The sequence below is a fragment of the Phragmites australis genome, chromosome 21 (genome assembly GCF_958298935.1).
Source record: "Phragmites australis chromosome 21, lpPhrAust1.1, whole genome shotgun sequence".
Taxonomy (NCBI): domain Eukaryota; kingdom Viridiplantae; phylum Streptophyta; class Magnoliopsida; order Poales; family Poaceae; genus Phragmites; species Phragmites australis.
The window spans coordinates 6,945,177-6,956,187 of record NC_084941.1 but is presented as its reverse complement, the minus strand read 5'-3'; the positions used below and the strand labels follow the sequence as shown (position 1 = coordinate 6,956,187).

The window sequence follows — 11,011 nt, the reverse complement described above, 5'->3', positions numbered from 1 at the left end:
ACAGCCAGCTAAAACACAGAAATGAACAACGTCCAAGGTGACCCTTTCATCAAACGTTAGGCCGTTATGGGCACAGCAGTAATAGACAGGTCTCGTTTTCCGAACTGATGCTGGTCATATGTCAGAGGCATCCTTTTCTTCAAGCGCACACACATATCGATGGCATCAACCAGAACGGAAACCTCTTCACTGTTTTGAGTAACACAAGATTACAAAACTTGTAAAACTTCCCCAGTTCTTTCCAACTCTCGTCATGTGAAGTTTCATTGCTCTCCTTTGATATATAAAGACATACTTTTCTGTATGCACGGTGTCTTCCAAGAATAGATTACACTATAGAGGGCAGCTCAGCCATACGCTACAAAGGTGGCGCAAAACTTGAAGCGCAAAAAGATTATATGATCAACAGTTTACTGTACAATTATACAACAAGAACTCTTTCGAGCTGTGAGTTTTGCAGTTGTTTAGTTATGCCCTCTGATTCAAGGAAAAAATCCTGAACCCCACTGGACCTTGGAAGGGGTCAAGGAAAAACCCAAAAGATTGCAAGTTACTCAGCAGTTGCATGTTACCTTTGGATCAGCATTCGCAATGAAATGCAGAACTAGGGAAACATCTATTATCGGGCACTATCTTTCTAATGCTTATCTCACTAATTGCTCGAACCATGTGAGGGGATATGTGTATTCTGTCCATTAGATTTACTTTGGGGGCCTCAAGAATTGCCTTTGGAGGAGATAGTGCATATTGGATCGCCCAAATGGCCAGAGGCCTCATGTATATGACCGACCTATAATGCCCATCTGTAGTCCATCCTTCTGGTGTTTGGAACCAATACCTGCAGTACCATATGAAACATCAACAAACACTGCTTAAAATTCCATTTTATGTTGTTATCCCTAATCTGTCTAGGGTAGTATGCATTAGAAAGGAGTAACAGCTAACTACCCTAACATCTGTATAGGGTAGTATGCGTCAGAAAGTACCAGCTAACCACTCTAGACAGGTTAGGGAATAACTACACAAAGAAAGTAGCAATAGAAACAATATCTAATTCCTCGATTTTCACGGAACATAACAGGAAGCACCAAAAAAGATAAGAATGCAATTGCTAAGTCAATGTGAAAAGTTGCATCACTGCAAAATCTGATATTGCTCAATAATGTACAAGGCAGTGCATACCCATATCCTTCTTCTGACCATCCAGCAATAAAAATTCCTTCTGCGGTGGTAAAACCTTGATGCTCCATTCCATGGAGCAGCATATTTGCAGCAACAGCATATGTAACACCAGTCCAGATTTCACGAGATTGCATGCACGTCTCATCGACCTTTCCCTTTGGAGTCATACCATTTACAGCTCCCATCCTTCCTCCTTTAACCTTCATTACATTGAATTCAAATATTTTCTGCAGAGCACTTCTTATCTTCTGCTCATCAAAAAGTGGGGGCAAGCCTGAGGAGGCTGTGTACCACTGTCCTGCCAGCTGATCAGCCTGGATGGATCGGCTGTTGCTACTTGTGCCGCTGTCGTAGTTGAAATATGACCCATTCCATAACTTTGCCTCATATACTGCTTTGGCTTTTATGAACTTTAGCTTGTACTTTTCAGCAAAGTGCCGATCCCCGAGACGATGAGCCATTGTAGCTGCAGCTTGAAGTGCAGCAAGCCAGAGAGAACCACAGTAAGCACTAATGCCGTGAACGGTCCAGGCATCATAGGTTTGATCAGGAAATCCATCATTCTCAATGAGGCCATCACCGTCGCGATCGAATTGATCCATATAGTCCATAGCAGCACAGACTGCAGGCCAGACATCTATACCGAATGACATATCACCTGTTGCAGCAAAGTCTCTGTATATCTGGAGCACAAACTTAGGGTTTAGATCTTTCCATTTGCTTGTATCGTGTATGTTATATGCATTCATTTCATGCCACGGATCATGTGTTCCTAGGTCATGAGGAACAGCACCTTTAACCTTCCGGATTCCTGAAGTACCATCAGCCAAAAATTTGACTTTACGCTGATCTTCATACAGAACAGCATTGGCAAAATCACGTTGGATACTCAGCTCTATTTTTGGGAATAAATCAAGGAGAGCAAAAGATGCATAGAAGTGCACATCATAAGTGTTCCACATGATGTATTCCACTCCTTCCAAATACAAGAACTTGCCAACATTTTCAGGGCCATCCATGGAAATCAAGTAAGGAATTGGCTCTTCCGACTTCAGTCCATTGGTTTGTTCTTGCATTTGTGGCCCGTTAACTTCTGCAAACTTTGATACGCTACGTTCTTCACCATTAGTCATGTAACCACCATCAGGGACTTGTTCTGCTGTCAGCTTGGTGTGGCTATCTTTAACTGATTCCTGTTTGGTGTATTTAGTACCCTTTTTCAAGGACTTCTGTTGATTAGAACCAGGAATTGTTTTCTCATCAATTGCTGGGGGTTGACCATCTACATGACCAGAAGGAAAATTATAAGGAAGGTTCCTCACGCTCAAAGGGGGAAGGAGTAGACATTATAGGCTAAAAGAAACTCAGGTGATGGCAATTTTAGCTTCCAGAACAAAAATGAAAATACTGAAAGTAAGAAGAAACTATCCTCATGCCATTCAGACAATAAAATGTGTTGGTCATCTGAGCAAGCAACTATCAAAGTTGGGTACAGCATACCTGTCCAAACAGTCCCCCCAGCTACCAGAAAGTAAAGCTCGTTAAAAAGAGTGAACTTATACCTGCAAGCATTTTGACACCCAAATATATTAGTCAGATTTTGTTGTTGTTCAGAGAGGAAGATAAGATGCTGACTAGCATACTTCTTAAATGGAGAATATCAGGTAAATATAATAAAACACATAATGGTCAAACAAAAATCTTTATGCTCAACCCATGCACCAACGAGTAACCTGCTATGATAATCGAAGCACCTTAAATAAGGATGGAACAGCTGCATTTGACAATGATAAAATACTGTTCAGAATACTTCAATGTCACAGAAAACAGGGTCAAAGGTGTCCATATGCTGATCACTGACACGATACATAGGAATCCTATGACTTCATTTATGGTCATTTGTGATTTCTCAAGCTGGGAGTCCCGCACAATCGCACATGACCTTATCGTTGTTGCAGTTTAACTCAAAACATAAATAACACCCAAGGTTGAATATTGTAAAACTTATGGAACATATTATGACACTATGCAATAAGATTGTGCTTTAAAGGTGCAGGCGCACAACACAATGATGTGCATATGTGTGTGGTTGGTGGGGTGGGAGTGGGAGGTGGGGGTGTATTTGGACCCCCACTGCTACACTAGGCAGTCCAGGCACTGGAGAGCGTCCCACAGCAGACTGTTCCTCAATCCTTCTCGTTCCTTGTACGTGAATGGCAGTATGCGATTAGAGATCTCGTGCATAGCTTGATTTCATTTAGTATAGAGTAAATTTCAAAAATCTACAACTATTTTGACACATGTTGTAAAAAACTACAACTTCTAGTGCTCATTTCAAAAACCTACGACTATTTTGACATGTTGCAAAAAACTACAACTTTCTCACCGTAGACCACCTGTCATCCTCTGGCAATAGGTGAGCCTACGGTTAATCCTCCTATTACATGCCATAGAGGATGACAGGTGGGTCCACGGTGAGAAAGTTATAGTTTTTTGCAACATGTGTCATAATAGTTGTAGGTTTTTAAAATTTACTCTTTGGTATAATATCTTTGACATTAGAGTTTTCAGATCAAGGTGTACTAGGGAGTTCGTGTGGCACTGGTTCAAGAGGTTGGTTCAAATGGGGAGTTAGTTGTTAGGGCGGTTAGCGATGTTTATCGATGTAGACTAACATATACTCCATAGCAAGCATTACTGGGTCCACCATGAGCAACAATAACCATATAGGAGCACAAGAGGTAAAGTACATACCATTCCGGAAGTCTTTCATCCTTGAGAGTTGGGTTTTGCCACTTCTCAATTTCTTCTTCCCAAAGTCTATATTCTGCAAAAGCAAGCATAGAACGTCAAATAGCATAGGTCAGAACGTAGAAGATTGAATAGTGAATTAAATCAGTAATCCAAGGACAAACATTGAACATATCCCAGCAACATCATTACATCAACATATGACCAGATTTGGAAGGCAAATACTCCCTCCAATCTTAAAACAAGAAATAATAATGGCGTCCAGAAGTACTTCTGGTAGTAGCAAATATGGTTATAAATTTTTCTCATATCCATCTTAATGCTTCAGATCACCGACACCAGTGGTCAAGGCGCCCCCAAAAGATGAATAGCATGGATACAAAAGCAAAAAATAAAAAATAAAAAAATCGGAGCTGAGGTGATATTGATTACTGCATTGTAATTCGTAAAGTTGAATAGGTACAATATTAAGAAGTCAAGCAACTGACAAAAGAAAACATACTTGTTAAGGCATCATGTACCAAATTAACAGCTGATCTTTCAGAAGTTCCATAAAATTGGGTGTACCTCCTGCAACATGAGATTGCATTTATAAATTGTACCATCACGGTTAGAAGGCAACATAAGCATATTAAATCCTAGTAAATCTTAAACTAATCATTTCATTTGTCAAGCACTGCTGAACTGAACATATTCCTTGATAAAACCCCACAACAAAAGGCTCAGCATGAAACGATGCAATGGTCTAATCACTAATCAGAAAGCTTATTTTGTAGTCTTCAGTGAGATACAACTAAATAGAAAGAATCACAGCATTGCTCCAATGAGATACTTGGCCATGCGGTAAGTGCTATTCTATAAGTTGGATTTGCATCAAAACAAGTCTATTTGAATAGCTCAGTCAAGATGTATATAGAATCCCTAGAATCAGGGGTGTTGTCTATTTTATCAAAACAAGGGAATACTAACCTGTTATATGTGCATCCCTTCTGAAACTTTACTTTAGGTGAGGACCAAGCCAAAGCAAACGCAACAGTACATCTACCATGTGGCTCTACCCAAGTTGAAGCCGAGACAGCTGCACAGAGCTTCTCCCCTGGAGAAGAAGGCATACTGGAACCAGCATTGAAATTTTCCCGGTCAAAGTGGCCATTCTGAAGGATAATGTAGATAAAAAAAAAAAAAAAAAAAAAAAAACAGAGAAATGAGAGTATGGCGAGAAAGATAGAACTGCTGTACTTAAAAGAACAAGTCACAGAACAGCTGGTAAATGTAGAAAGAAGGTAGAAGTAATTACCTGTACCATGGTATTCCACATTTCCTTCGCTGAAACATGGTTTTCTCCAGAAAGGCCAAATACTGGCAAGACTGTCACATTCACATTCTGAGATTCGCACGCAGCAATAGCAAAAGTGACAGGTGGATTATCCTTTGCTGTTCTGCAACATATACCGACTTGTCAGCTTGCATACATATAACGTGTCACAAAAAAGATCCAGTAAGCGGCTATCATCAATTAAAAGGGGACACAGTTACAAACTTGTGATGCAGAAGCACTCCTGACACTCCATCTTCCTCACTGCTCATATCACAAGATCAAATCATGAGTATGAACGACCCAAAAGGCTGAACAGATATAAAATATATTTACAAATTTACTTACATGAAGGGCTCATTGTAGTGGCCTCCTGAATGATGTGAAAAACCTCCAATGGAATTCTGTCATTGAGTAAGAAATTTAACACTGAAAGGATACTTTAAGGATGAATAATAATTTAGTGTACAATGGGATTGACTTCCGTAATATGTACTTTAATATGATAATATCTAAACATAGTTTCTAGTATATTTTAGTGATAAGAGGTTATAACGCTAAATTACCTGGCCATTTTTCAATATCAAGCTAAAAAAGAATCAACTACCTTCAATGAGCATAAAGCAATGGTGATCATGGACCTCAACCTCAAGAGTAGATCATCAGGTGATAATGTTTATTAAGATAAGCTCGAATTTAAGGATGACAGTTACTGCTGGGCAATAGGATATACCCTATGAATATCATGGTAATAAAGTCATGCCAGCTGGACATTAAGGTTCATAAGTGACAGTGAGAAGGTACCAAAAGCGGTATGGACCATATGGTGCAACACCAAAATGTTGAAAACACCAGACATGCTATATTCAGATAATTTGTTATTCAGACTACAGAAGCTTTAGATGTGTACTTACCGCCCATGTCATTAACAGGCTTACTTTTGCACGGTCTCTCCCAGTGTTCACGAGCTATAATGAACATAACCAAAAACAAAGATGGTCAGGGAATTTTATTGGATTAAAAAAGTTCTATTCATAAATGAAAAACAGATAGCAAAACTTGGTTGACATATCTACCATCAGTGAACTATCCATTTACTGTGAATAGTTGCATCCCTAAAATTTAAGTGTAATGAGGATTCTTTTGCATCCGACTATGTTGTGAAATAGTCTAATAGATTTTACACTAAAAATGATATTTCAGTGGGACAAACTGATCATATAAACTCCACTCCAATGGGAATAGGAAGCTACAAGATTAATAGACCTGCTACATTTCCCAGCTTAGCATAAAAATAATATGTCGACCACTTACAGTGTACACAAACACAGATGCTGGAAGGCTGCTATCCTTGTAATCATGAGGAATGAATGGTGATATCTGGCGACATGAGATTTTAAGGTCTGGATCTGGCTCACCTGCATTCGTGGAAAACTCATAAGATCTTTCAGTTCAAAGCATGTCTGTCTGCTAGAGAAAAAGAAGTCGAAATCATAGCGCACACATAGACATGTTATTAAATTGCAATGCACTCTTAAAGCATCAAAGCCTCTAGACGGAATTTAATAAATATTTGGTTGCTAGTGTTATGAATAGCACTTGTTTGTATTGAACAGAGGCAATATAGAGAGCACATGAGTGCAACACTAGGGACAGGAAAAGGACTCTAGTGTTGAATAGGAAAATGGCTCTAGCACTGAATAGGAAAAGGACCTCTAAGTCAACTAGATGGTGGTTAAGCAATGACAGAAATAAGTTTCTGCATATGATTTGTGATGCCACCATGTGGAGTATCTGGAAAACCAGAAAAAAAAAAAACTTTGCTTTAACAACGAAATGTGGATGGGTATGCAGGCTATTTGGCGCCGAATTGTGAATTATATCAGGAACTGGTGAAAGTTATGCAAGGATATCAAGTTGTTGAGGATGGATCTCTTTACAACCCTGGAGCAGCTGTGTGGAGCTCCACCGAAGCTAATGGCGTGCCCAACATCCTCACCAACTACATAACTGAAGACCTGGAAGGCCTGAAGCAGGTTGACAAGACTTAGAGGCTATTTGGCTATTTTGATTGCTTTTTTGTCAATTAGATGGCTGTGATCTGTAGAGGAAGTTTCTGCACCTATTTGCTGTATCTGTTGCTGTGAAAACACTGTCAGCAGCGATGTAATGAGCCTAAACGCTTAAACATTTCATAAATGGAACAGGCCGAGGCGTTATGTTTCTGGAAAAAAATAAAAAATAATGAAAAGAAACCTGGTGTAAAACTGCAAAATTTAAGCAATGTTACCACAGGTCCACAACGACATACCATCATAAACAGTCCATGCCCTAGGGAACAATGCATGATAGGTCGAGTGTTGACCACCCAAGTTCCAGTCCCATGAAGAAATTCCAGAGTCGCTAGATTTCCTGAAATCACGGAAGGCATTAAACAAGTGTCCATCTGCAGAAGACACAACATAAAAACATAATATCTGACTAAATAAATTGATGGTAGTACATTTGATATAGCAAGACATGCCACACCAATAAAATACATTACTTGGGCAAAAACTAAACATCACAATTGCAACAACTATATCCTCGTTTCGAAACTAGAACAAAGTTTGTTCACACTTTGCACGAGATAGGTCTTCAATCACCAAATGAGCATAAAACTAAAATGCAACTCATCTGTCTAGATACATTTGAAAGTGCAAACGAGGAAAATACAGACGTCGCAAATTAGGACGAATAAGCGCAAGGAGACAAGGTACACATTAACTTAACTAGAAAGCGCTTCTGAATACAACTGACTGAGTAATCCTCAATAGAAACTTCTGAATGTTTGGACTCCCAAAACGAAGGTAATTTACAAGTGCTTGCTCAAGCAGATATTTTTATAAGCCACATGATTCTAACATAATAGTCTACTCACAGGCTAGCATTTTTTTTTTTTTGAGACCTCATGGGCTAGCAAGTTTGGAGCAAATAAAACAGACAAATAACTTACTTCAAGCCTTCATGATGTCCAGGAGCCAATACCGATGAGTATTTTTTATTCCCCCCATCTCGAGATACAAATATCTGAAAGAGCATGAGATTTAGTAACTGTTCATGCCTTGAACCTTAATGTGAGATAAGAAGAAAATAGTAGCCAGTAATCTAAGCAAAAGGACTGATGATAAAATAGTAGGTGAAACTGTAACTGTCTGCAAGGTAGCATAAAATGCATCAATGCAGAAGAATTTGATTAAGAGTGTACTGGGACATTGCAGAATAGGACAGGCTTCTTCTAATATCTCTCTGAGAAAGAGCTAAAGTAGCTCCTAAGAAGTGTGTTATTGTACCTACTAAAGAAATGAAACTCCTTAAAAAGAGAAAGAAGACAAGCTAGAAGAAAAATCCCCGCAGCAACCACAGTTATGAACCTTGGTTGTGTACAACCACTGAGAAAAGGTAAGATTTGTGCCGTCTTAGCAACGAAATGTCATCTTATCTCACTCCCAAAGAAATGATGTGATCACACAATTTCAAATATAATACTCCATTTATGAATGGAACACAAAATATGTTCATTTGAGGAAAGCTTTGAGCATCATGTGTATAAAGACTGGAAGCAAGCATTGCACAGCTGTCTCTTACAAGTTACGACAATCTAAAGTCAATCGGCAAGAAGCAGCAAGGTAAGATGGAAGCATTACAGAGAACTGGTTCTCCATGACCGGCGAATTCTCACACAGACCAGGAATGATGTGCCAATTCTTGAACTCTCCCCTGAAACCTCGTGAAATGCTACCACTCCTGCAAAAGCAATCTACTGATATCAAGACAAAATCCTTCAGAATGCAACAACTTATGAAGGTTAGCGAAGCAAAAGCATCAGCACATGTGGACACACCCCATCCCACCAAGCGGCACACCCTGCGAAGCTGACGGTTTACAGCGCTCTTTTGTGAACGGATCGATTGGAGCTTTCTGCAAGCACAACAGCAGACTCCATTTCGTCACCACACGATCTTTTGATCCATATATGTTTTAACGAAATCATGCATAGGACTAGCTGATGTTACCCTTCCATGCGAAGCCTCCTCCCGGACATACGACCAGAGTCTCAGGCCAAGGCTCATCTGAAAATTTCACATTGCAGGACCAGAATTTAGCAGCTAGCACCAACAAATTCGAACTACAGAAGCAGTGCCGCACGCCATAAACACCCGAGAACCAAATCCATGTAGCATCTATACCATCCTCATTGCCTCCATGAAGGTCACGCTGAACTCCTTGAGTATGTTGGCGTGGCTGTTGAGCCGCCGACGCCACGCCTGCTCCGGCGGCGCCCCGCCATCGAAATCCAACTGCAAAAATCCAACGGCCGCGTTGCATCAGCCCCGAGAACCACCAAAGTAGGAAAAAGGTTCTCCGCGATCGCGGCGCGAACGAACGGAACTGGTCTCACCAGCTGCAGCGCGGTCCGGCCGACGTACTCCTCCGCCGGCCACGAGTTCTTCCGGCAGTGGAAGATGTGGCCGCTCAACATCTCCGCCCGCCTCCTCCCCCCGAAATGCTACAACTCCTCACTCCCCCTCCTCCGCGCTCACCGCCGCAGCCTCACAGACCCAATCCTCCCCGCGCCACCCGCCGCCGGTCGGAGTCGCGAGTCCCCCGTCCCCGAGGTCGCGTCCAAGTCCAACCCAGAAGATCCGCACGCGGCGGGAAGGCCCTCACGCGCTGCTCCTCCCGCGGCCGCCGGCAGCACCCCTCCTCGTCGCGGGACCGATCCGGAGCGGCGGCCGCGAACGCGACTCTGGGCCGGGCCGAATCCAATCGATCTGTTTCTCTCCCCTCCTTTTTTCTCTGCGCCGCGCTGGTGCGCAGTCGTTCTCGTGGTGCGAAGAAGCTGCGAGGAAGACGGCGACGCAGCACTGGAGCGAGCCCTGGCTGGAGTCCGTCCGGGCTTCTGGACGAGTAGGTGGAAGAGAAGGTGGCTACTAGTACTCGGGTGGCGGTGCCAATTCCGGCGGCTTATTTCTTTCGCTTCCTATTTACGCTTATATTTGTGTGGCTCCGACGTCAAAATCCGTTGGGTTCAGGTGAATTTCATCCACGGCAGTGGATGGATGGATGGATGGATGCGTCCACCCAAAGTTATCCAGCGACCGAACCCGCCGGTATTCTTGGAGGGGCGCATGGCTCTGCGCTACGCGTACGGAATGCGGTAGAAATGGAGAAACTATAAAATCTTCTTTAAAACCCAATACAGCACTCATACACGCATAAACATTCACACCACACGGATATACTTATATAACACATATAAAAACAGTGATATAAAGATCAGATATTGATGAGGTTATCATAAATATCTCGATATCGACAGATATGTTACCTACTATTAAAAAATTCTACTTTAATAATAGATAAAAGATACAACTACTCAACTAACCATCCAAATTATTCTCGAAAATACTATAAAAGTTTGTATCACAACTTGCAAGTATCTTTTACAGATATGTTGGAGCAATTGCTTTTGTGATGCTTTCGGAAAGAAGATTTACTTCATCACGGCTCTCTTAGTTGTGAGGTTAGTATTAACAACTCATATAAATATCTCTTATTCAGATAGATTCTACTTTGGGATTTTTCTTTTTTTAAAAAAAGCACAAAGTGGCACGGAGCAGTTTCAGATACTTATAAACAATTATAAACACATTTGTAATACCCTTCAAAAATTACCCATAACCATAGGTCAACATGATTTCCTCACTATGGTGTGTCGAC

The 11,011-nt window shown here is 41.2% G+C and overlaps 1 protein-coding gene across 2 annotated transcripts; it reads right to left on the bottom strand.

Annotated features, from left to right (window-relative positions):
• Positions 1-378: 378 nt before the first annotated feature.
• On the bottom strand, positions 379-10,282 carry LOC133903017 (uncharacterized). Of its 2 annotated transcripts, XM_062344350.1 has the most exons (18): positions 9,690-10,282; positions 9,478-9,588; positions 9,304-9,360; positions 9,132-9,208; positions 8,935-9,034; positions 8,244-8,317; positions 7,560-7,660; positions 6,563-6,666; positions 6,163-6,216; positions 5,597-5,652; positions 5,474-5,512; positions 5,231-5,372; positions 4,903-5,087; positions 4,436-4,503; positions 3,937-4,009; positions 2,683-2,744; positions 1,183-2,464; positions 379-838 (listed from the first exon to the last, which is right to left on the bottom strand). In XM_062344350.1, the coding sequence occupies exons 1-18, from the start codon at positions 9,768-9,770 to the stop codon at positions 580-582; spliced, it is 2,925 nt and encodes a 974-aa protein (XP_062200334.1). In that variant the 5' UTR covers positions 9,771-10,282; the 3' UTR covers positions 379-579. The 2 variants fall into 2 exon arrangements, with proteins under 2 accessions (XP_062200334.1, XP_062200335.1); XM_062344351.1 differs by lacking the exon at positions 9,690-10,282 and having other exon boundaries at positions 8,935-9,047; positions 9,478-9,592.
• Between the last annotated feature and the right edge of the window lie 729 nt (positions 10,283-11,011).

Coding starts and splice junctions, on each gene's coding strand:
- LOC133903017 (XM_062344350.1), bottom strand. CDS start 9,770: ATGTTGAGCGGCCACATCTTCCACTGCCGGAAGAACTCGTGGCCGGCG. Junction 5,653..6,162: donor GCCTGTTAATGACATGGGCG/GTAAGTACACAT, acceptor ACTCAATGACAG/AATTCCATTGGAGGTTTTTC. Junction 2,745..3,936: donor GATGAAAGACTTCCGGAATG/GTATGTACTTTA, acceptor AAATGCTTGCAG/GTATAAGTTCACTCTTTTTA.